Source organism: Drosophila mojavensis, unplaced genomic scaffold (genome assembly GCF_018153725.1).
Source record: "Drosophila mojavensis isolate 15081-1352.22 unplaced genomic scaffold, ASM1815372v1 contig_19, whole genome shotgun sequence".
Classification (NCBI taxonomy): Eukaryota; Metazoa; Arthropoda; class Insecta; order Diptera; family Drosophilidae; genus Drosophila; species Drosophila mojavensis.
Genome location: NW_025318726.1, coordinates 5577027 through 5603176, shown reverse-complemented (window position 1 = coordinate 5603176; position 26150 = coordinate 5577027). Strand labels below are relative to the sequence as shown.

General features: G+C 39.9%; 1 protein-coding gene across 20 annotated transcripts in view; it reads left to right on the top strand.

The window, feature by feature from the left end:
• The window catches only part of LOC6572007 (forkhead box protein P1), a 106362-nt gene that overhangs the window by 65972 nt on the left and 14240 nt on the right, over positions 1–26150 (top strand). For 5 of the 20 annotated variants that reach the window (XM_044007860.1, XM_044007862.1, XM_044007861.1 and 2 more), the window contains exons 7-8: positions 12973–13074; positions 24248–24910. In XM_044007860.1, the coding sequence (XP_043863795.1) occupies positions 12973–13074; positions 24248–24427 (282 nt within the window). In that variant the 3' untranslated portion in view covers positions 24428–24910. Of the gene's footprint in view, positions 1–12972; positions 13075–14073; positions 14311–23540; positions 24070–24247; positions 25896–26150 lie in introns of those variants that run through there. The other 15 variants (XM_044007870.1, XM_044007869.1, XM_044007867.1 and 12 more) reach the window with 11 other exon arrangements.

Sequence of the window (26150 nt, the reverse complement as noted above, 5' to 3'; positions counted from 1 at the left end):
TATTCTTGACCAGGGCGACGAGCTGAGTTGATTTGGCCCTGTCCGTCTGTCTGTCCGTCCGTCCGTCCGTCCGTATGTATGAACGCGTCGACCTCAGAAGATATAAGAGCTAGAGACTTGAAATTTTCTTTCCTAGGTCCGTGTATATCACGCGCATAACAAAATTTTCGTTATATATCGATAACTACTCCCGATATTTTTTTATCGATCAATACCCTTACCGAAAGCTAGTTATTTAATTATATCTCCTACACCTTTAGAGCTAGAGCTTGCAAATTTTAAATGTAGACTTACATGTATTTTATATAATTTCGGTTTTTGTTGCAATTTACCTCCCACCCCTATATCCACCCCCTCACCCTCACCTTTGTAAAAGGCGTATTTCAAGTACTAGAGACGTGTGCTTTGGAATGTACATACATAGCTTGCTGATCTTGGGTGGTCGTCAACAAGAGTCTACATTCAAAATTTCAGCTTTCTAGCTCTTCAACTAATATAATTTGTAACATATCGGAAAATGCATTTTAACACATTTTATCGGAGATATACACGAGTACGTGTTCCAAATTTTAAGTCTCTAGCTTCAATAGCGCCGAAATAAATTAAGCTTGAACGCTTAGAATTTTCATCTAGACTTGTGTCTTGGATTTCATCCTATTTAATGGGTAGAACCCAAAAAATCTTGCTGAGAACAGCTATGTCGAAACTCATCTTTGTCTCGTCTGGTATACCTCAGGGTAGCCATTTGGGTACATTGCTTTTTTCCCTTTTTATACCCTGAGCCCATTTTCAATGGGAAATCAGGGTATAATGGTTTTGTTGAAATGTATGTAACAGGGAGAAGGAGGCGTGGCAGACCCCACAAAGTATATATATTCTTGATCAGGGTGACGAGCTGAGTTGATTTGGCCCTGTCCGTCTGTCTGTCCGTCTGTCCGTCTGTCCGTCTGTCCGTATGTATGAACGCGTCGATTTCAGAAGATATAAGAGCTAGAGACTTCAAATTTTTTTTAAAATGTCCGTAATTACAGCGCGCATATCAAGTTTATCATTAAAAATCGATAACTCATCCCGATCTTTTTTATCGATAAAAAACCTTATCGAAACCCAGTTATAAAATTATATCTTCTACACCTTTATTGCTAGAGTCTCCAAATTTTTAATGTATGCTTATATGCAATTTATACAATTTCGGTTTTTGTTAAAATTTACCCCCCCACCTCTAAATTCACCCCCCTCACCCTCACTTTTGTAAAAAGCGTATTTCAAATACTAGAGACTTGTGCTTTGGCAATTACATGCATATTCATGTTATAATCATAATCTAAAAGTTTCATGAAGATCGTACGTCCATAAAAAAAGTTATTAAACAATTAAGTTCTCATAGTAAGCGCACACTGCAGCCCATGCGTGTTTATGCGTGGTTGCTTGTATGTGTGTGTGTGTGTGTATGCGTTTGTGTCTGTATGCGTGTGTGTGTGTATGTGTGTCTTTATGCGTGTGTGTGTATGTTTACCTGTGTGTGCGTACGTACGTGTGTGTGTGTGTGTGTGCGTGTTTCTTGTGTAAGCTGAAAGTCGCGAAAAAGTATTGAAATATCTATTGCTCCAAGGGTTCAGGGGATCTCGTAGTCGAGCAGTCTCGACTAGAGCTTTCTTACTTGTTATAAATGACAAAGTGTATGATAATGACCTTCAGTCGTACCGTTCCTCTAATTGTTGATTATAAAATTAGCAACTTACGACGCATCTTTACTGTCAAAGATCTTGGTGTGTTCTTTGACTGTAAACTTAACTTTAATCTTCATATTTCTACCATCATTAATGAAGCCAAAAATGTGCTTGGCTTTATTAAACGTTGGTCTAAGGAATTTAAAGATCCTTTTTCTACAAAGCAATTATTCACTTCGCTTGTGCGTCCTATCTTTGAGTATTGCTCTGTTGTATGGTCTCCGCAGCATAAACTGTATCAGGATCGTATCGAATCGATCCAAAAACAGTTTCTTCTCTTTGCCTTAAGAGACCTTAGATGGGACAGTAATTTACGATTACCGTCATATCATAGTAGGCTCCAGCTTGTTGATCTTCCATCGCTAACCAATCGCAGAACAATTTTAGGAATTGTTTTTCTGCATAAATTGATTAGGGGTGATATTGATTCGTCCTCTTTGTTGGGTCGTCTAAATTTTTCGGTTCCGTCCCGAGCAACTAGACATTATCGTCCGCTTCATTTACCTGTGTGTACTAGTGCGTTTCATGTTCTTTGCGTTAATTTTAATAAATATTATCACGTTTTTTCCTTAGAGCTCTCTCTTCCTAAAATAAAAAGTTTACTTCTAGCATATCTTAGAGAAATTACTCACAATGCCCAGGCATAAGCATTTACATTTTTATTGCCAATGTTGTGTAGTGATTTCTCAATTCTATCCTACATATATTCTATTTTGGCTCTTCCCTTACTCTTTTCCTTTTATTATTTCTAATTCTTTGTATTTACTTTTCTTGCAACTTCTTTTAATACATTCCTTTTCCTTTTTCTATACTAAATTCTATTTATTTATTTTTTTTTTTCCATTAATTTTTTTTTTCTTGTTTTTATACCCTGAACCCATCTTCAATGGGAAATCAGGGTATAATGGTTTTGTTGAAATCTATGTAACAGGTAAAATGAGGCGTGGCACACCCCATAAAGTACATATATTCATGATCAGGGCGACGAGCTGAGTCGATTTGGCCCTGTCCGTCTGTCTGTCCGTCAGTCCGTATGTATGAACGCGTCGATTTCAGAAGATATAAGAGCTAGAGACTGTCCGTATTTACAGCGCTGATATCGAGTTTATCATTAAAAATCAATAACTCATCCCGACCTTTTTTATCGATAAAAAACCTTATCGAAAACCAGTTATAAAATTATATCTTCTCCACCTTTATTGCTAGTCTCCAAATTTTTAATGTAAGCTTATATCACTAACCAGAGAACACATAGACTAGACAACTAGTGGAAAGCTTTTTGCACGCTTTTTCTGAGGCTTTAACACCCCAGACAGCTTTAGATTCGCTCGGCTCCTTACTTTTAGGTTCGAGCTACGAAAATATACGAACGCACAATCATTTCGCTTCATGCGCTCGTCCGAGATGGTCAAATGTCGAACAAAAGATCCCTCTATGCTCAATGTTTCCCTTGCTCTCTCTCTCTCGATGCTCTCTGCTCTCGAATGTGTATATGTATGTATGCATGTGAGCACAAGCAGCAGCTCACGAAAATTGAAATTTCGTCGCAGCAAGAACCCATGCCTTCCCTTCTGAGTGAAGAGTATTCCGAACTTTTCAAGCCGTTTGCCATGGTCGTGCAGAATGTTTACATTTTCGTTATTATTTGTGGGAAGGGTATGAAAGCGTTGGTGCGCATAATGAAAAAGTTTTCGCAACGAACGTGCACGCACACACTCTCCCTTGCTACATGTACTATGAGCATTTGTATGCCTGTGTGCGAGGCTATTGCTGCCTGTAGCAATTTTAAAGCCCAGCATTTGCATTAGGTCGATCTTGTGAACTGCTCACACTTACATACATATGTTTGATTGTGTGTACGCAGGGGCCGCGATGCTCACAAATGATGGGGTAATCATTGTAGAAGCATTTGAGTGCCTTTATATGTATGTGCGTATGTTTGTGTATGTTTATGTGTGTATGCATGCTACATGAGCTTTGACGTGTGCCTCCCTCAACTTAGAATGATGTGAACGATTTTGGGTTTTATTTGAAGAGGCGAGCTTACATTTCCTAGGTCCGTGTATATCACGCGCATATCAAGTTTTTCTCTATATATCGATAACTACTCCCGATATTTTATTATCGATCAAAAACCTTATCGAAAGCTAGTTATTTAATTATATCTCCTACACCTTTTGAGCTAGAGCTTCCAAATTTTAAATGTAGACTTATATGTATTTTATATAATATATATAAAACCAGTTATAAAATTATATCTCCTACACCTTTATTGCTAGAGTCTCCAAATTTTAGGTAAGCTTATATGCAATTTATGCAATTTCGGTTTTTGTTGTAATTTACAGCGCGGATATCAAGTTTATCAATAATCGTTTATCGATAACTCATCCCGATTTTTAGTATCGATAAAAAATATCGAAAACCAGTTATAAAATTATATCTCCTACACCTTTATTGCTAGAGTCTCCAAATTTTAGGTAAGCTTATATGCAATTTATGCCATTTCGGTTTTTGTTAAAATTTACCCCCTATTTCCACTCCCTCACCATCACATTTGTAAAAGGCGTATTTCAAATACTAGACTCTTGTGCTTTGACAAATGCATATAGATGTTGTAATCATAATCTGAAAGTTTCATGAAGATCGTATGTCCACAAAAAAAGTTATTAAACAATTAAGTTCTCATAGTAAGCGCACACTGCAGCCCATGCGTGTTTATTCGTGGGTGCTTGTGCTGAGTATCAATGGAAATTTGAGCCTTTAGGGAAAAAACCCGCGTTTTTCAAGTATTCGTCAAATTTTTTCAGTATTTTTAAGATCTACTATCCTACTCGTGGCGGAGACAAATCCAACATATCAAAAACCATGAAAATTGGTCCAGTACATATCAAGTTATAAGTCTCGGTACACTTTTACACAACTCTCTTTTATATATATAGATTAGTATCACTGACCATATTTGGCTGTGAGACGTGGGCATAGCTGGCCAGACCTGCAAATAAAATACCCCCATCGGGTCGGTGTTACTATTGAAATTATATCCTGTACTTTGTTTAGGCTTTTTATACCCTGAACCCATTTTCAATGGGAAATCAGGGTATAATGGTTTTGTTGAAATGTATGTAACAGGCAGAAGGAGGCGTGGCAGACCCCACAAAGTATATATATTCTTGATCAGGGCGACGAGCTGAGTTGATTTGGCCCTGTCCGTCTGTCTGTCCGTCTGTCCGTCTGTCCGTATGTATGAACGCGTCGATTTCAGAAGATATAAGAGCTAGAGACTTCAAATTTTTTTTAAAATGTTCGTAATTACAGCGCGCATATCAAGTTTATCATTAAAAATCGATAACTCATCCCGATCTTTTTTATCGATAAAAAACCTTATCGAAAACCAGTTATAAAATTATATCTTCTACACCTTTATTGCTAGAGTCTCCAAAATTTTAATGTATGCCTATATGCAATTTATACAATTTCGGTTTTTGTTAAAATTTACCCCCCACCCTTAAATTCACCCCCTCACCCTCACTTTTGTAAAAAGCGTATTTCAAATACTAGAGACTTGTGCTTTGGCAATTACATGCATATCCATGTCATAATCATAATCTGAAAGTTTCATGAAGATCGTACGTCCACAAAAAAGTTATTAAGCAATTAAGTTCTCATAGTAAGCGCTCACTGCCGCCCATGCGTGTTTATGCGTGGTTGCTTGCGTGTGTATGTGTGTGTGTATGTGTGTATGCGTTTGTGTATGTGTGTGTGTGTGTGTTTTTTTTTTTTTTTTTTTTTTTTTTTTTTTATATTCATTTATTGACAAAATAACAAATTGCAAGTTGCGTGGTGGCTAGGATAGCGCGCGGTGCTTACGGGACGGCCGTAAAGCATTGCTTCCCAAGCACTATGCGCTACCTTAGCCTGGGACAGCTCGTCTTCTCAGTCACTCGACTCTGCGGAGCTCCATCATCACCGTGGCCGCGAAGGTGCTTGTTAGTTCCCAAGCTTTCTCCGATCCCAGTATAGCGTTGACTAAGTTGTCCGCTCTGCTGGAGCGGCCCACTGCCGCTTCCAGACGACGCCTCTCCTCCAGGAACCGTCCACATTCGAAAAAAATGTGGTTGGCGTCTTCCACATGCCCTCGCTCGCACCAGGGGCACTCGTCAGATTCCTCGTGGCCAAAGCGCTTCAAATAGCTCCGAAAGCATCCATGACCCGAGAGGATCTGCGTAAGGTAGAAGTTAACCTCGCCATGTTTGCGGTTGACCCATGGTTCAAGCTCCTGGATGAGCTTGTGCGTCCACCGCCCTTTAGCTGAGCTACTCCACCTTCTTTGCCATCGTGCGATGCTGTTCGCCCTGACAGGGTTGAGTCGCGAAGGCCCGTGCGAATTCCGCTCCACGGCGACCAAATACTCCAGTGGCACCATACCGGCTATGACGAGCGCCGCGTCATCGGAGATAGTCCTGAAAGCGCAGCTGACTCTGATTGCGCTCAGCCTGTAGATCGCGCAAATGCCTCGGCTGTAGCTCGGCGTTGCCATCACTCTTGCCCATATTGGCGCAGCATAGAGGATGACAGACCTAATGACGCTCATTAGGAGGAGACGTCGTTGCTGTTTAGGTCCCCGCGTGTTAAGCATGATTCTCGAGAGAGCTCTACAAGAATCAGCTGCCTTTTTATGCACATATTCTAAGTGCTCGCGGAAAGTTAATCTTGTGTCTATCATGACACCAAGATATCTTATCGCCCTCTTTGACGCAATGGTGACGCTGCCGATCTTTATATTGGCAGTTTCCACTCTGTGTATGTGTGTGTGTCTGTATGCGTGTGTGTGTATGTATGCCTGTGTGTGCGTACGTTTTTTTTTTTTTTTTTTTTTTTTTTATATTCATTTATTGACAAAATAAAAAATTGCAAGTTGTGTGGTGGCTAGGATAGCGCGCGGTGCTTGCGGGACGGCCGTAAAGCATTGCTTCGCAAGCACTATGCGCTACCTTAGCCTGGGACAGCTCGTCTTCTCAGTCGCTCGACTCTGCGGAGCTCCATCATCACTGTGGCCGCGAAGGTGCTTGTTAGTTCCCAAGCTTCCTCCGATTCCAGCATGGCGTTGACTAAGTTGTCCGCTCTGATGGAGCGGCCCACTGCCTCTTCCAGACGACGCCTCTCCTCCAGGAACCGTCCACATTCGAAAAGAATGTGGTTGGCGTCTTCCACATGCCCTCGCTCGCACCAGGGGCACTCGTCAGATTCCTCGTGGCCAAAGCGCTTCAAATAGCTCCGAAAGCATCCATGACCCGAGAGGATCTGCGTAAGGTAGAAGTTAACCTCGCCATGTTTGCGGTTAACCCATGGTTCAAGCTCCGGGATGAGCTTGTGCGTCCACCGCCCTTTAGCTGAGCTATTCCACCTTCTTTGCCATCGTGCGATGCTGTTCGCCCTGACAGCGTTGAGTCGCGTAGGCCCGTGCGAATTCCGCTCCACGGCTTCGGCGACCAAATACTCCAGTGGCACCATACCGGCTATGACGAGCGCCGCGTCATCGGAGATAGTCCTGAAAGCGCAGCTGACTCTGATTGCGCTCAGCCTGTAGATCGCGCAAATGCCTCGGCTGTAGCTCGGCGTTGCCATCGCTCTTGCCCATATTGGCGCAGCATAGAGGATGACAGACCTAATGACGCTCATTAGGAGGAGACGTCGTTGCTGTTTAGGTCCCCGCGTGTTAAGCATGATTCTCGAGAGAGCTCTACAAGAATCAGCTGCCTTTTTATGCACATATTCTAAGTGCTCGCGGAAAGTTAATCTTGTGTCTATCATGACACCAAGATATCTTATCGCCCTCTTTGACGCAATGGTGACGCTGCCGATCTTTATATTGGCAGTTTCCACTCTTTGCGACTGCTGACTAGTACCACTTCGGTCTTGTGTGCCGCTAGCTCGAGCCCAGCTCCTGTCAACCAGCTTCGTATGCGATTGATACTTTCGCTGCACATATCCTCTGTATCTTTGAGCTCCTTTCCTATGGCTACGACAGCTACATCATCAGCAAAGCCAATGGTGTGCGCGCCTGCTGGTAGTTCCAAGCGCAGTACGCCGTCGTACATGATGTTCCATAGGAGAGGCCCCAGCACTGAGCCTTGGGGTACTCCAGCTGACACTGTATGAGTTTGGGGACCCTCACTCGTGTTGTATACAAGTGTTCTTCCTCTGAAGTAGCTCTTTATTATCTCTCTTAGATATTTAGGGATATTATATTGTGACAGCGCATTCAGTATCATATCCCAACTAGCTGTGTTGAAGGCATTCCTTACATCCAGGGTTGCGATGATGCAGTATTCCTTCGTTGTTGACCGGGCCTTCCGGAAACCAAATTGGTTTGGTGACAGGCCTCCGGCGCTTGCAATCGCAGTCTCCAGCCTAGAGCAGATCAGTTTCTCAAACACCTTTCCCATGGTGTCTAAGAGACAGATCGGTCTGTACGAAGATGGCTCATCCGGTGGTTTGCCAGCCTTGGGTAGCAATACCAGATTCTGGGCTTTCCATTTTGCCGGGAACGTCTCTTGGATGAGGCATTCGTTAAATAATTCGGCGAACGTACTTGGGTGCAAGGCGAGGGCTAGCTTTAGCGCGCGATTTGGGATCCCGTCCGGCCCTGGAGCTGTGTTGGTTCTAGGACCCCGGAGAACTACTGATATTTCTTCCTCTGTAATTAAAACAATTTCAGTGCTCGTTGAGCCCTGATCAGCAGACTCGGACTCAGGGGCGTGAATGGAGCTTAACCTTTCTGGAAAGAGTGTTTCCACAATCGATTTAAGCTCCAGACGATCCGTAGGCTGCACCTGTCTACCTGCGTATAGTCTTTTAACTACTATCTTATATGCCCTGCCCCAAGGGTCATATTCGGCTGAGTCGCACAACTGTAAAAAACATTCTCTTTTGCTTGCCCGAATGGCCTTCTTCAGCTGTCTTCTAGCTGCCTGGTAAGCTAACTGTTTCTCAAAAAACGTTGACCTACCGCGAGCCCGTTGGTAGCTTCTTCTCGCCTGGATGCATTTGCGACGAATGTCACCTATTTGCGTGTTCCACCAATACGTAGGATCATGTTGTCGCGTGAACTGCTTGCGACGTAACATGCTGCTATTGCAGGCACACTGTATTTGGGCTACCATTTGGCATGCTCTGGCCTCAGCATTGCCAATTGTACCTAGAGACTGAATGGCCTCTGAAAAGACCGCGGGATCAAAAGTATCTAGCCGATACGACTCCCTCCACAATGTTGACGCCCTGGCAGGTGGCTCACCTATTGTGAACAGAAGTGCCGTATGATCGCTGCCTGTATAGCTATCGCAATGGCTCCATGTTGCTCCCCGAAAGAGGGATGAAGTGACAAAAGTAATGTCGATAACAGACCCGTATTCCGCCCGACTGAAGGTGTACTCATGGCCAGTGTTGAGCAGTGCAACATCTAGTGTCGCGAAGATCTCCAGTAGGATACGACCTCTGGCATTTGTTGTTGGGCTACCCCATTCTAGCGCCCAGGAGTTAAAATCTCCAGCTATAATGGCCTTCCGACCCCTAGCATCCTCGGCAAGCTCGTCGAGCACCGTCGTGAATTCACTGAGCTGCATGCTGGGGGCCAGATAGCAACTGTAAAGCCACAAGCTACCATATCGGCCACGTACGAACCCATTGAATGACTTAACATTCGAAAGTAAGTTCGTTGAGTTGCCGCATACCCACAACGCAGCTTTGCCATTAACGTCTGTTGACCATGTCCTAGGGCAGCTGGTTCTACAGTGGTGAGGCTCACTGAGAAAAGCTACATCTATACATTTTTCCCTAATGGTCTGCTCTAGAAGATCTTGGGCAGCAACACAATGATTTAAGTTAAGCTGCAAAAACCTTAACATTTCATTTTACGAGCAGCTTCACGGTAAGATGGGCACTTGAAGCTGCCTGCTGAATGGTCCGTCTGCTTTTCACCTTTCCGGATGCAGAGGCTACATTTTGGTGGCTTGGTGCATGCTTTGGCACTGTGACCCATTTCTCCACACCTGAAACAGGCGCCCTTTAAGTCACAGTCGCTGCCGCAGTTTGCTGCCATATGACCGTAATCGAGGCACTTGAAACAGCGTTTAGGCTGCTCCACGGCTCGGATACGGCAAACTACCCATCCTATTCTAATTTTGGACAGCTCGAGCAGAGTTTTAGCTTTCCCAATTGGAAGAGCAACCGTAGCTCTTTGCTGTCCACCAAAAGCTGGCCGAAGCGATTTGATAGCCTCAATGGGGAGTGAGCTATCCTTCAACTCCACCCTAATTGCCTCCAAGATCTCCTCTTTGGTCGCTAACTCATCTAGATCGCGAATCTCAACTTGCGCCGATTCGGTAAGTGTTTTAACTACCGCTCGGTCTCCCAAGGCCTTGCCTACAGCTTCGTGCAGAGCCTCAGCGCTATGCTCCGGCTTCCTACTCAGTTGCAGTAAAAGGTCCCCCTTAGCTGTCTTCCTAATGCCTTGAACGTCGCTGCTCAGATGCTTCAAATTTGGGTCGTTTTTAACTACACGAAGCATGTCCGCGTAGCTGCAGCCCCCTACGCCTGAAATCGCAATCGCGTCAGTCCTGGGACGTTTTTGCATAGGCTTTCGCCCTTTGACGACTGTCCAGCTGCTCTGGTTTGTTTGTCGGGCGGCCTGGTTTGAAGTTTCAGATTCAGCTGTAGCCCGTAGAGCCATTGGTTCTTTTGGGTTCGCTGCACTTCTATTGGGCCTCGGCTTTTTTGAGGGAGTTTTCCTCTGTTCGGAGGCAACTTCCCTCGACCGCTTGGGAGTATTGCTACCTACTGTAGCACTAATGCTCGCTGCCTTAACGTTTTCGCCTACTTTTTTGAGTGGCGTGGTCTGCACCTCACAGTTTTTAACCGAACGGTTGCAGAACGCTTCGGCCGTCTTGTGAAGGCTGACCAGCCTAGCCAGCTCCTCTCTCATTAAGGCATTTATATGCCGCTGACCCCCAAATAAGGCAGACAGACCCTCTAGTGTAGCTCCTATTTGGGCTAACGCTTCTTTTAGTGACTTGGGTGCCTGGCACTCAGCCACTGGAGCCTGGTTAGAAGTCGACGGCTGCGCCAACACCCTCTGTTGTTGCTGCGGCGATCGCTGCAACGAGGAACGACGCGCAAAAGCTTGCAGCTCGTCCTCCATTATGGCTTCCATTTCTGCTCCGACTACCACGGCGTGAAGCCTGTAGTGGGCAATGGCTACTAATATAATCTGAGTTTACAACCCGCAGTAACTTAAACTCAACTTGACTACAGCGAGAGCCCGAAAGTATGCACTACTTTTAATAACTGCTACTTCACTCCAGCAGCTAGGTTGCTGTCTTTGCTAAGGCTTAGCAACTCACCAACGTTAGTGAGCAGCTGATTGCCCGATGCAATTTCCAGCACTACTAACAGCTGTTAGAGTGAATGCACCTCTCTTGCACCACCGAATTATACCGCTTGGGAATTCCACGAACCGCCGCGCAGTAAGTCTTTTGAGGTCGCTGGGTACGCCGCGCCCACAGCAAACACGTTGACTTCAGTTCTTTCCACTTTCACAGGGGAAAACACAGTTCAAGCTATTGTCTACGATGGACCACGATGACATCGACCGCACTCCGTGAAAACGCAACTCGAACTCGTGTGCGTACGTGCGTGTGTGTGTGTGTGTGTGCGTGTTTCTTGTTTAAGCTGAAAGTCGCGAAAAAGTATTGAAATATCTATTGCTCCAAGGGTTCAGGGGATCTCGTAGTCGAGCAGTCTCGACTAGAGCTTTCTTACTTGTTTATACCCTGAACCCATTTTCAATGGAAAATCAGGGTATAATGATTTTGTTGAAATGTATGTAACAGTCAGAAGGAGGCGTTGCAGACCCCATAAAGTATATATATTCTTGATCAGGGCGACGAGCTGAGTTGATTTGGCCCTGTCCGTCTGTCTGTCCGTCCGTCTGTCCGTCTGTCGGTATGTATGAACGCGTCGATTTCAGAAGATATAAGAGCTAGAGACTTCAAATTTTTTTTTTTAAATGTCCGTAATTACAGGGCGAATATCAAGTTTATCATTAAAAATCGATAATAAAAACCTTATCGAAAAAAAAACCTTATCGAAAACCAGCTATAAAACTATATCTTCTACACCTTTATTGCTAGAGTCTCCAAATTTTTAATGTATGCTTATATGCAATTTAGACAATTCCGGTTTTTGTTAAAATTTACCCCCCACCTCTAAATTCACTCCCTCACCCTCACTTTTGTAAAAAGCGTATTTCAAATACTAGAGACTTGTGCTTTGGCAATTACATGCATATCCATGTTATAATCATAATCTAAAAGTTTCATGAAGATCGTACGTCCACAAAAAAAGTTATTAAAACATTAAGTTCTCATAGTAAGCGCACACTGCAGCCCATGCGTGTTTATGCGTGGGTGCTTGTGTGGGTATGTGTTTGTGTAGGTGTGTGTGTGTATGCGTGTGTGTGTATGTGTATGTGTGTGTGTATGCGTGTATGTGTATGTGTGTGTGTATGCGTGTGTGTATGCGTGTGTGTGTATGCGTGTGTGTATGTATGTCTGTGTGTGCGTACGTGCGTGTGTGTGTGTGTGTGTGTGTGCGTGTTTCTTGTGTAAGCTGAAAGACGCGAAAAATTATTGAAATATCTATTACTCCAAGGATTCAGGGGATCTCGTAGTCGAGCAGTCTCGACTAGAGCTTTCTTACTTGTTTATGTATACTTATATGCATTTTATACAATTTCGATTTTTGTCCAAATTTATACCCCCCCCTCTAATTCACCCCCTTAACCTCACATTTATAAAAGGCGTATTTCAAATCCTAGGAGCTTGTGCTTTGGCAAATACATACATATTTATGTTATATTCATAATCTGAAAGTTTCATGAAGATAGTCCATCTACAAGAAATGTTATTATATGTTATTAAACAATTAATGCCAATGCGTGCTTATGCATGCCTACGTATATCTGTGTGTGTGCGTGAATGTGTGCATATGCCAGTAATTATTGAAATATCAGTTGCTCGATGGGTTCAGGGGATCTAGTAGTCGGGCAGTCTCGACTAGAACTTTCTTACTTGTTATTAATGGAAATAAATAATTTAATATAAATATAATATATAATAATATATAATATATATTAATTGATTTTAAAACTTATATACATATATAAATGTTCTTTGTTTATCCAAAGGCCATCATTGACTCACCAGACAAGCAGTTAACATTAAACGAGATATATAATTGGTTTCAAAACACATTTTGTTATTTCCGGAGAAATGCAGCCACTTGGAAGGTACATACAATAAAATATTGTAATATCTGTAAATATAAAACAAAGTAGTGTTATGTGTTACATCACTTATAACTCGAGACAAATTTTCATGTTTTTTGATTTGTTGGATTTGTCTCCGCCCCGATTTGAAGAGTATATCTTATAAAATACTAAAAAACGTTATTTTCCCTATTGCTATTGAGGATCTTTGCATTTTCATTGAGACTCAGTAGATTTGATAACAGTGTCAGTTTTCGGTCATGCTCTCATAGGTTGTCTATGATTCATCAAAGCCTAAATTAGTTCAGCTAAGAGGTAACACGACATTCTTTGACTATTAGGCGGTACGAAGTTCGCCGGGTCAACTAGCAGTTTTAATAAAAACCATATTGTATAGAATAAAAAGATTTTGTAATTTTATACCCTGAAACCATTGAATATGTGAAATTAGGGTATATTGTCATTGTGAAAATGTATTTAACAGGCAGAGCATATATGTATATATTCTTGATCAGGGCGACGAGCTGATTTGATATAGCCATGGCCGTTTGTCCGTCCGTCTGTCCGTATAAACATGGAGATCTCAGAATATCTTTGAGCTAAAGCTTTGAAATTTTGCTGTATATTTGTGTATTATACGCAGCACGAGTTTATTATATTAAATTAAATAAATAAATAATAAAACAATAAATAATAAAAAAATTTTAAAAATGATATTATTAATTTGAAAATTGTCCGACCTAGAGACTTTAGATTTACTAGGTCCATGAGCTGAATACAAAATATTGAAGAAATTTGAAAAAGTGTGTTTCACATAGCAGCGACTTGTGCTTTGGCAAAAATACACATTTGAGTGTAAATTTGATTAAGATAGTCCATCTTCAAACATTAATTGAACAAATAAATCCTTATAATATAGACCACACTGTAGACTAAAACCAGTCGCTGCCCTAAACTAATTTTAATTCAAATTTAACTAAATAATTAATTGATTTAACTTAACCATATAAATAACTTTAGAATGCAGTACGTCACAATCTGTCTCTGCATAAATGCTTCATGCGTGTTGAGAATGTAAAAGGCGCTGTATGGACTGTAGATGAAATAGAATTCTATAAAAGACGGCCACAACGTACAACGGCTGCTGCTAGTAATTTAGCAGGAGTGAAAAATTCAATGGATAATAATTTTTATATAGCTTTAAACTTTGGGTATGTGGGACATTCGTAACTTTTCATCATATATGCTTTTCTCTAGTTAATAATTTTTCTATAAATTGCACAGTATAAACATATTCAAATATACATGTACATATATACATTTAAAAAAAAAAAAAAGCTCTACTCCAATCAAGCGCATTATTTTATTCTTATCAATTTGATTAGTGATGTTTGATTGCATTGTAGTACAATGAATGTAAACAAATACTAAGTTCATTACTACATATTTATGTATTATATACCCTAAACTCATTGAAAATGGGAATGGTGCAATTGTCCGATCGTCTGTACAAGCATATAGATCTCTTAAGCTACAAATGCTCGTTCACTCTGTGCACCATACGCATAAAGAGCTTATCAAAAAATCAGTTTTTAGAGCGCACTCCAGCCTAAGGCAGCTTATGCGTTTATTTTGATGGACGTGTGCATGTGTTTGTATATGTGGTTATAAAAGAAATGTGCTTACAATATCAGTTCATTGATGTGTTCAGGAAATCTCATAGTCAAACAGTCTCGACTGCAGCTTTCATACGTATTTATAATAAAAGTGGTTAAAAACTACCATTACATAATATTTTCTGAAAGCTTGAGAAGAAAAATATAAGATAAAACTACACCCATTACAAGATTAAATCCATTAACCCATTGAAATTGGGAAGTCCAGATATGTTTTTGTGAAAATGTATGTAACAGTCAGAGGGAGGCATGGAACACCCTATAAAGTATGCATATATATGTGGGATTCCTAAAAGCACTAACCAGAGAACACATATACTAGACATCTAGAACAAATTTTTTCAACGACGAAAAAATGCGCTGAAGAGATCAGACAACTTCGTATTTGCTCGGCTCGGTCTTTTGAGGCTCAAGCAGTGAAAGTAAGGCACGAAATGCACACGTTCCCAAATGATGTACGGTTATGCGCTCTTTTTCCCTTACTCACTCTCTCCCTCTCTTTATGCTCACTATCCCTATGGTCTCTCAAATAGCAGCAGCGCACAGACATTGAAAATTGTTCGCGACGATCCCAGCTCTTTCCTTTTGAGTGAAGGGTATACCGAAATCATAAAAGCGTTTGTCACGCTCATGCAAACAAAATGTAAGCGTTTTGATGGTTATTCGTGGGAAGGGTATGAAAGCATTGATGCGCATAAAGAATATGATTTCGCGACAGGCAAGCACACACACACTTGCAGTCTCTGGAAACATGTGTGAGCATTTGTGGCCTGTGTACGCAACTCTTGCTGCCTGTGTAAATTGTCAAGCCCAAAATTTACCGTTGGTCGGTCTCGTGAACTGAGCACATACAAATGCATATGGATGGGATGATAATTACTGGCGATTCAGTAGTTTTTATACCCTGAACCCATTTTCAATGGGAAATCAGGGTATAATGGTTTTGTTGAAATGTATGTAACAGGCAGAAGTAGGCGTGGCAGACCCCACAAAGTATATATATTTTCTTGATCAGGGCGACGAGCTGAGTTGATTTGGCCCTGTCCGTCTGTCTGTCCGTCTGTCCGTCCGTCCGTCTGTCCGTCTGTCCGTATGTATGAACGCGTCGATTTCAGAAGATATAAGAGCTAGAGACTTTAAATTTTTTTTTAAATGTCCGTAATTACAGCGCGCATATCAAGTTTATCATTAAAAATCGATAACTCATCCCGATCTTTTTTTTATCGATAAAAACCCTTATCGAAAAACAGTTATAAAAATAAATCTTCTACACCTTTATTGCTAGAGTCTCCAAATTTTTAATGTATGCTTATATGCAATTTATACAATTTCGGTTTTTGTTAAAATGTACCCCCACCTCTAAATACACCCCCCACCCTCACTTTTGTAAAAAGCGTATTTCAAATACTAGAGACTTGTGCTTTAGCAATTACATGCATATTCATGATATAATCATAATCTTAAAGTTTCATGAAGATCGTACGTCCATAAAAAAAGTTATTAAAGAATTAAGTTCTCATAGTAAACGCATACTGCAGCCCATGCGTGTTTATGCGTGGGTGCTTGTGTGTGTATGTGTTTGTGTATGTGTGTGTATGTGTGTGTATGTGTTTGTGTATGTGTATGTATGTGTTTGTGTATGTGAGTGTGTGTATGCGTTTGTGTCTGTATGCGTGTGTGTGTATGTATGCCTGTGTGTGCGTACGTCCGTGTGTGTGTGTGTGCGTGTTTCTTGTGTAAGCTGAAAGACGCGAAAAATTATTGAAATATCTATTGCTCCAAGGGTTCAGGGGATCTCGTAGTCGAGCAGTCTCGACTAGAGCTTTCTTACTTGTTTTTCGAGCATTAGTTCCCAGACCACTTCGTATTTGCTGGGCTCCTCACTTTTAGGTGCGGGCTACGAAAATATGGGAACGCGCATATCAAGTTTTTTTCTTTATATCGATAACTACTCCCGATATTTTATTATCGATTAAAAACCTTATCGAAAGCTAGGTATTTAATTATATCTTCTACACCTTTAGAGCTAGAGCTTCCAAATTTTAAATGTATACTTATATGCATTTTATATAATATTGATTTTTTTTGTAAATTTACCCCCACTTCTATATCAACCCCCTCACCCTCACCTTTGTAAAAGGCGTACTTCAAGTACTAGAGACTTGTGCTTTGGAATGTACATACATTTGAAGATTATAATTATATTCTGAAAGTTTTATTAAGATTGTACGTCTAGGAATTAAATTATTCAACAAAAAAATTCTTAAAATATTGCCCACAATGCAGCGCAGCCCAAGCGCAATCGCTGCTTATTGCGCAGTTAGCAGAGCGCGTTCTGATACGTTCGTGTGTATGTATGTGTGTCTAAAATAAGTGCAGAGTGATTAGAATTTCAGATTGGAGGGTTCGGGGTATCTCCTAGTCGAGCAGTCTCGACTAGAGTCTTCTTACTTGTTTAATTTTGTATGGTTTGATTTGTAGAGTGACTGTCAAATGAGCCTTTATGACTTAATCAGTAATTTTGGCAATAAAGATCATTTTGCCGCTGGTTGCTTGGTCTTACGGACTGCCATATCCAATTCACACAGATGTATATGTACATACATATTTACGTACATTTATATACTATTATATCTAATCATGTTTATAAATGCGTGTATTGATAAAAACTATTATTGTATATAATTATAATTACATATTTTATTCAAATTTAGACCGAACAAATTTGATCGGGGTACACTAATAAGTTTATTAAATGCTTTGCAATATATTGGCTAGTGGACCATAAAAACTTCAAGTGGAAATGAAATACACATGTCGAAATGATACATATTTATTGCCAAAATTACTGATTAAGTCATAAAGGCTCATTTGACTTTCACTCTACAAATCAAACCATACAAATTTAAAAAACTACTGAATCGCCAGACAATTATCATCCCATCCATATGCATATGTATGTGCTCAGTTCACAAGACCGACCAACGGTAAATTTTGGGCTTGACAATTTGCACAGGCAGCAAGAGTTGCGTACACAGGCCACAAATGCTCACACATGTTTCCAGAGACTGCAAGTGTGTGTGTGCTTGCCTGTCGCGAAATCATATTCTTTATGCGCATCAACGCTTTCATACCCTTCCCACGAATAACCATCAAAACGCTTACATTTTGTTTGCATGGGCGTGACAAACGCTTTTATGATTTTGGTATACCCCTCACTCAAAAGGATAGAGCTGGGATCGTCGCGAACAATTTTCAATGTCTGTGCGCTGCTGCTCTTTGAGAGACCATAGAGATAGAGAGCATAAAGAGAGGGAGAGAGTGAGTAAGGGAAAAAGAGCGCATAACCGTACTTCATTTGGGAACGTGTGCATTTCGTGGCAGCGGTCGTAGCGCACTGATTTTGTCGTGCCTTATTTTCACTGCTTGAGCCTCAAAAGACCGAGCCGAGTAAATACGAAGTTGTCTGGTCTTTTCAGCGCATTTGTTCGTCGTTGAAACAGTTTGATCCATATGGCTCATCTATATGTTATTTGGTTAGTGCTAAAAGTTACAACATCCCTGGCAGATGAGCCGCAGAGTAGTTCGGAGTGAACGCAAGCTTTGAACTAGAGCAAGAGTCGTCCTTTGTGATGTAGCCGTAGTACAGAGCAGCTGTAATGCAGTCGCAAAGTAGAGAAGACGTGCAGTTGAAAGTAAGGAAAGAAAGTAGAAGTAGAATGGAGATCGCGGGAGGTGATGGGGATCGCCTGAAAGGATCACGTTCGCGTAATTATTAATTAAATAATATAAGTGTAACTAAAATCAATCTATATAATACTATAATCTAATTAATATAATATAAATTGTAGACATTTATTGTGAGACTCATGATAGTTTGTAATTAAGAGAAAATCGTGAAATTGACTTTTAATACCAAATAAATCAAAATCCTACATATATATATTCTTAATTAAAATAACGAGCCGAGTTTATCGAACCACTTTCGTCTACAAGTCCGCCTGTCCGATCGTATGAACGCCGCCATCACATAGACCTAAATAATTTGTATTTGCTGTATAAATGTCGAAAGCAAAAATGGATACCACGCGCAATTTGCCCCAATTTTTAAAGCTTACATCAAAAACGCCTCTTTGAAGGGTATTTTCACTTGTTGAAATTTGTATGAATGCCTGTGTGCATGTGTTTTTGAATTTATGCATGCAAATGCTGAATGATTTAAAATGATTTGTTTGCAGAGTTCAGAAGATCTCTGACTAGAAGTTTTTTTTTTCATATTATACCCTAAATCTATTGAAAATTAGAAATCAGGGTGTAATGTTGTTGGGATAGTTACATATATATTTTTTTATCAGGATGACTAGATGACTTGAACTAGCCCTGTCCGTCTGTGCGCTCATTCGTCCGTCCGTCTGCCCGTCCGACCGTCTGCCTTTGCGTATGCTAGATTTTAAATTGTAAATGCAATTTCCGTCTGCGCGTCCGCTCCTCTGCCTGCCTGTTCCATTAGGGAGACGTGGGAGACTCTATAAAGTACATATACATATATTCTTAATCAAGAGGACAAGTTGAATTGATCTGGGGTGCCTGATCGGGTGTCTGTACGATTGTATAAACGAATACATACTCGTGTGTACCATAAGCAGTACAAGTTCATTATATATATTCGATAATTCATCCTATCTCATTTTATCGACTATAATCAATAATTTGATTTTTGTTAAACCACGCCCACTTTGCCTCCTATATAAAAAAGGAACTTATATACTTGTATGCTTGTATTAGTACGTGAGTGTGTATGCATTAAAAAGGGTAGAATGATTGGAATATCACTTCTTCGAAGGGTTATGTAGATCTGTTAGTTCGCAATATCGATTTGTTATACCCTGAACTCATCGATAATGGAATTGTAGGGTATTATGCTTTGGAGAAGGGCGTATGTACGAAGACCCCAAATAGTATACATATGCCTTATTTTAGATTCGCCTCTCCGTTCGTGCAGGGATCTCGAAAACCAATAAAGCTAGATACGTATAACTTTAAATTTATTTTGGTGTACGTCATATATATCCAAGGATATTTTTACTTCGTTTGCAAAACTTTACCTAAATGATGAATACTAATATTTTGTAATTTATAGAACAATTAAAAATAATATTTTTTTCTCTCGTTCTTTTAATACCTATACGTTTGTCCATTATTATATCCTCCATCTCTTCTAGTTCTTTTATATCTATAACAGTAGTAGTTTCTGTATTTAGTTCAAATAGCGTTGTTATGCCACGTGCTAATGGCTCCTTTTAAGACAATCGAAATAGTCGTCGCTTATATTTTGATCGCCTTTAACGTAATAGCAATGGAAAGTTTATTAATCACTATGTAAGAATCTCGCACGTCAGTGCGATAATCACTTTAAATTAGTCTGTTTAGGATTTGCCGTTTGCACTTTTGCTTATTAAGAGAGACCACGAAGAATAATTTGTAGAATGGTTGAGTATACGAAGATGGTATACATGCCTCCGATGTGCTCAATGACTGGCAGGTAGTGCACTGGGAAAATATAAGGGTCACATGTACGGACTCTATAAATGACAAATGAACACTAACCTTTGAAACCCCAGAGTCAAATTATGTTAGAAACGAGCGCAGAGCCTTACAGCCTCAGCGATAATATAAGAATAGCTAATAGACCAACGCGAAGGCTTACAAACATAGCGATAAGATAAGAATATGTAATATACCAATGCTGATCCTTGCACACTCAGCAATAGACGCACCAGATTTAAGGTTAAAAATATGCATGAGTCTGGGTCTATAAACCTATATAAAGATCAATACGAAACTAAACACCATCATAGTCAAGTGTATACGTTCGTCAGGTTTGCCGATTTACCACGCCCCTAGTGGCCGTAGACATGTAATATTTTCATCAGTCTTTATAGAATCATATCATTAGCTCATGTGCAAAATATTAACATTCTATCTTTACGACTCCAGGAGATACAGTTTTATCCTATTTGTCACGGCCCCAATGGGCGTTGATCTACCATAGCTTCTAGCTCTTCAACTAATGTGATTTCTTGTTAATCGGAAAATGCATTTTCCGATTTGTCACGACCCTAGTGGGCACATCGCGAAAATTTTAGCACTTTATAAATCTGAGATATACAGGAGTATTCCTAGCTTTAATAGCGCCGAAATTCACTTTCGTGAATGAGTATAGAAAAAAAGTTATAGTTGAATTACTAATAATCGCCTCTGCTGATGACCTAGAATTAATTATTATGCCTCTTTGAGGCTGGCATATCGAAAAATTTCCTGCAATTTTCCTAAAAATTAAGGGATTATTTTTATGACATACAACCCTTTTCTTGCCAGCCAGGAAAGCTTTATAACGAAAATCTTATAATTTTCATATATTGAAAGAAATATTAATAACCGGTTTCGTAATTTTTGACTGACAGCGCCTTAATAGAGTACTGAGTGTACGTAATTTCTTTGCAATTGTGCTTTGTCCGCTCGTCTAGTCTTTAAGCCAAGCCTTATAAGAATCATAACGTATATAACGTAATAAATGTCCGTTCGTTTACCTGTTATTTGTAATTAACATCAAATTATCAAAAATTTCTTTAACTGCATACTACCACTAGCCGTACAGCACAAAGGCCGGACACATAGTATAAAGAGTTTTTGCACTTTTTTTAGCATTGAAGCCCCAGACAACTTGCTCGGCTCCTTACGTTTAAAGCACAATCATTTCGCTTCATGCCCTCGAACCGCCTGGCATTGCGTTGTCTGCTCGCGCCATAGCAAGCAGCCTTTTGTAGTGCGGAAGTTGGATAATAAGGTTTCATTTATATTTCGTGAGGCATTGTTGCATATTTATTAAGTTTCCATTGGTAGTTTTAGGTTTTGTAGCAACTAGGCTTTGTAGCGCGTAAGCTTAAAACTGTCCCCCCCTTTCCGATTCTGTGTGCCGTAGAACTTAATAAATTTTCTTGTAAGTTCTGGCCCTTGTGAGACCGAGATCTAGCCTCGGCCGTAATAAATGTAACCTTACAAGTGGAGCCCGAGGGACCGAGGGCAGGAGAAAGCGTGGTATACGGGCGGCGTAAAAACCAGGGACCGCAAAGAGTTATGAATTTAAAACAAGTAAGAACGTTGCAGTCGAGCGTTACCGACTGTGGAAGTCATTCACATCCCATCAACAATTTAGTAGTTAAGTTTCGCTCAAATACTGTACCACGCCCCTACTGAGCGTAGACACCTCATGTTTGGTCAGTTCTTAGAACGTGATAACAATACCCTAACTATAAAATTTGAATGCTTACCCTCAAAAAATGTGCAAATTACAGGGTATTTGTCGAATGCCACGCCCCTAAAGAGGCGTAAAAATTATTTTTGGGTCATCGATAGAGGAGGTTACTGGTAACTTAACTATTTAAATTTGAAGCTTCTAGCTATTCTAGATATAAACTTTTACGGTTTGCCACGCCCCCTGTGGGCGGACATATATCGGACAGAGCTTTTTGGTCTTGGATGATCAGCCCGATTATATATACAAAATTTGAGGTCTCTGGCATCAATAGTGTCCAAAATATAGCAGAATTTAAAAAATCACTATACCTTCAGGTCCGATTTGCCACGCCCCTAATGGGCGTAGACTTATAATTTTATTTTTAGACATTATAGAATCATAGCGTTAGCTGACGTGCAAAATTTCAGCACTCTAGCTGTAAAACTCTTGGAGATACAGCTTTATCCAATTTGCCACGCCCCCAATGGGCGGAGATATATCCGCCATAGCTCGTGATCTAGGGTGGTCGACGCGGACCTACATACCAAATTTCAGCTTTCTAGCTCTTCAACTAACATGATTTCTGGCATATCGGAAAATGCATATGCAAATGCTTCAATAACGCCGAAATAGATTGCATTCATACGGACAGAAGGACGGACGGACAGACGGACGGACAGCAAGACGGACATTGCACAAAACCAATATACTAATTCACTTACGTAAATGAGTATGAAAATTAAGGCTCAAAAGAAGCCCAAAGGAGAGAGGGAAAAACACACATAAGTTATTTTTTTTTACGCCAAATTGAGCATAGAAGCATTTGAGAGAGCAGAGAGAGAGAGAGAGAGAGAGAGAGAGAGCAAGACAAAAACTTGAGCATAGAGGCATCTTTTGTTCAAGAGACGACCATCTCGGTCGAGCACATGAAGTGAAATGATTGTGCTTTCGCATATTTTCGTAGCTCGAACATAAAAGGAACCGAGCAAATAAGAAATAATCTGGGGCTTTAATGCTAAAAAAAAGAACTGTGCAAAAGGCTTTACACTGCGTATCCGGTCTATGTGCTCTATGGTTACTGATATTACTTTATCATTAATATTTTTTTTTTTTTTTTATATGCGACTTAATACAACCTATATTTGATTGGCTATGGATTAATTAATTAATTACAAAATTAGGAATACAGGCCTTCAGCTCAGATAATATATCCATATTTTAACGTTGGAATACAGTCGGAGAGTTCGTTTTTACTTAGCTTACTCATTGCGACACTTACTTACATGGCTCCTTGTCCAAACGCTTCAGTTAAAAAGTGAATGCTGTGAAAAATTTTGTCTTATGCTTTAATAAATTCAACCTATTTATCTTATTGCAAAATACTATAGCTATGGAGAAAAAAATATAAATATTTTATTCCATAATTAATGAATGTACCAATACTTTATTCATTTCAAATTAATATGTTCTTATATTTGTTAATTTTACAATAATATAATTGCATGGAACTATAGAATGCTATTCGAACAAATTTGTCACTACATAAATGTTTTGTACGTTACGAAGATGACTTCGGCTCTTTTTGGATGGTTGATGATAACGAGTTCATTAAAAGACGCCATTTATCTCGGGGTCGGCCCCGCAAATATGAACCTTCATCCTCACCAAATTCAAATCAATCAGACTGCGCTAATAATAAAGACTCTTGTGATAATTGCTATCAATCTTGCAATAATACAGTTATTGAGTCAGAAAATAAAATAGAAAATAATGAAATAACTCAAAAAACATGCTTTAACTTATGTAGTCGCCACCATAGTAAAAGACAAAATCAAAATATTGATGAAAGTTCATATAGGAGTGACTACTTAAGCAAAGTTTCGAAAACAATTGCGAATTCGGAAGCATTGGTTTCGATAACTAATGAATTTGTTAATATCGATGAAGAGGCAGGAACAACGTTTCAAAAAAATACGAATCATTATTATCATTAGGCAAAATATTTATGAAAAGATTTTGAAAAATGCATTGCTGTTTATATATATACATACATATATGTTTTGGGGTTCGGCACAATTTGATATATGATATATATGCTAAAACTATAAATATCATAAATTAATAAAATATTTGTATATTGTTTCCTTTACATAACATATTTCATTGGGGGTTCGATAACATTACATTAAATAGATAATATTTTCCCACCTTAATCTTACAGGAATTGGTTTTCTTGAATTACTTGAATACTTTTATGGGTTCAAGGTACCCCCTACCCAGGCGCTCCCGACAAGGTCGAAAGATGAATCATGATTTGAATCGACAGCCAGATTCGTCCGATTATACAGTCGTGTTATTGACGCCCGACCGCACGAGGGGATGCAAAATTTCATATCAATAACTATTTCCAGCCAAATCTCATACTATATTGCAGATAAGCAAAGAATATAATCAACATGATTCCAATGCTATGAGATATAATAATATAATAAGATATAATAAAAAGAAATCTTCCAGAAAGATTATTGGACATAAGCTAGATTCGATAGATGTAATCATAAATAATGTTGGGCCAAATTCCCTCACATTTAATTTGAATTTAATACCTATATTTTTATATTTGGGACCACCCTAATCAATTGTCACTCTTGCATTGTACAACTCTCCTTACTTACACTCATTCGCCGAACATTAGGCAAAGTGTGCTTGCTCATACGTTTTATATTTTAGTCTATATCAAGAACTCTACGAAAGAACGGCTCATTTGTTTAGAAGAATAGCATCCCCGTACTCTGAAACTCGTGCTGGACAGAAATACGCTTCTGATCCTACATTTTTGGCGCCCTACGTGGAGCAGTGTTGTTCAAAGCTCCGTACATCGCAGGTACATATACATTCTGCATACATATGTACATAAGCGGGAGTGTTCCAGCATAAAAGGTATTGCTGTGCATATATTTGCTTTCCGCCGTGACATCGTTCATAAATCATATTCGTCAAAGTAGAAATACATAAGTGAAGCTGCTCACAAAAAGGCGCTTACATACATACGCACAAACTGCGCTGCATAACATAAAGGCATGAAATTCGTCGCAGGCATTGCCCTTCTTCCTGCTTGACATTATACGCGCTCAGTTGAGTGAAACTCATCGCCTTATATTTTGCACGCTCAGTTGCCATAATATTAGCGGCATTCGTAATGTCTTCGATCCCAAACTAAGAGAAGGGAAATCTGCGCCAATTCAATCTGAACTAAAGTGTCGCTTGGAAATTTTAATCAGCTGATCAGCTGCTTAAAAGGAGCAACATTAGAATCGGTGAAGGCATTTCAGATCACACCTGAAAATTTCCGAAAAGCACTTGATCGTTTGAATCAACGCTACGACAATCCAACATTAGTGTTCTTGGACAATATCTCGTTGTTGTTTATGCTCAAGAGTATGTCAAGGTCAAATAGTCTCGAAAATCGATTGACAACTCTACAGCATTGGACAACTCGCTAAAATCAATAGGCACATATCGCACAGACAATGTTAATAGCCATTGTCATAGATAAGATGGACATGGAATCTAAGCGCAAATGGAACGAATAATTAGATTATTCCAAGTTGCCTACGTGGGATTCGTGTATAAAGGTAGTTGAGAGGCATTGCCAATATTTGGAATCACGCGGTAAGTACGAATTGAGCCAGTTTCGAACTGCGATTGCAAGCAAACCACGAAGCCACGCGACATGGTTTGTCTTTTAATTGTTCAACTCACTCATGTCCTCTTTGTCTTTATTCAGAACATCGAGTTTCACGTTGCAGTATTCAAACATACATACACGAACTACTGACCAAATCATTCTAGCAACGGTCATAGTCGAGGTCATGGATGGTCATGGTCATGGAAAGCTTTATAACGAAAATCTTATAATTTTCATATATTGAAAGAAATATTAATAACCGGTTTCGTAATTTTTGACTGACAGCGCCTTAATAGAGTACTGAGTGTACGTAATTTCTTTGCAATTGTGCTTTGTCCGCTCGTCTAGTCTTTAAGCCAAGCCTTATAAGAATCATAACGTATATAACGTAATAAATGTCCGTTCGTTTACCTGTTATTTGTAATTAACATCAAAT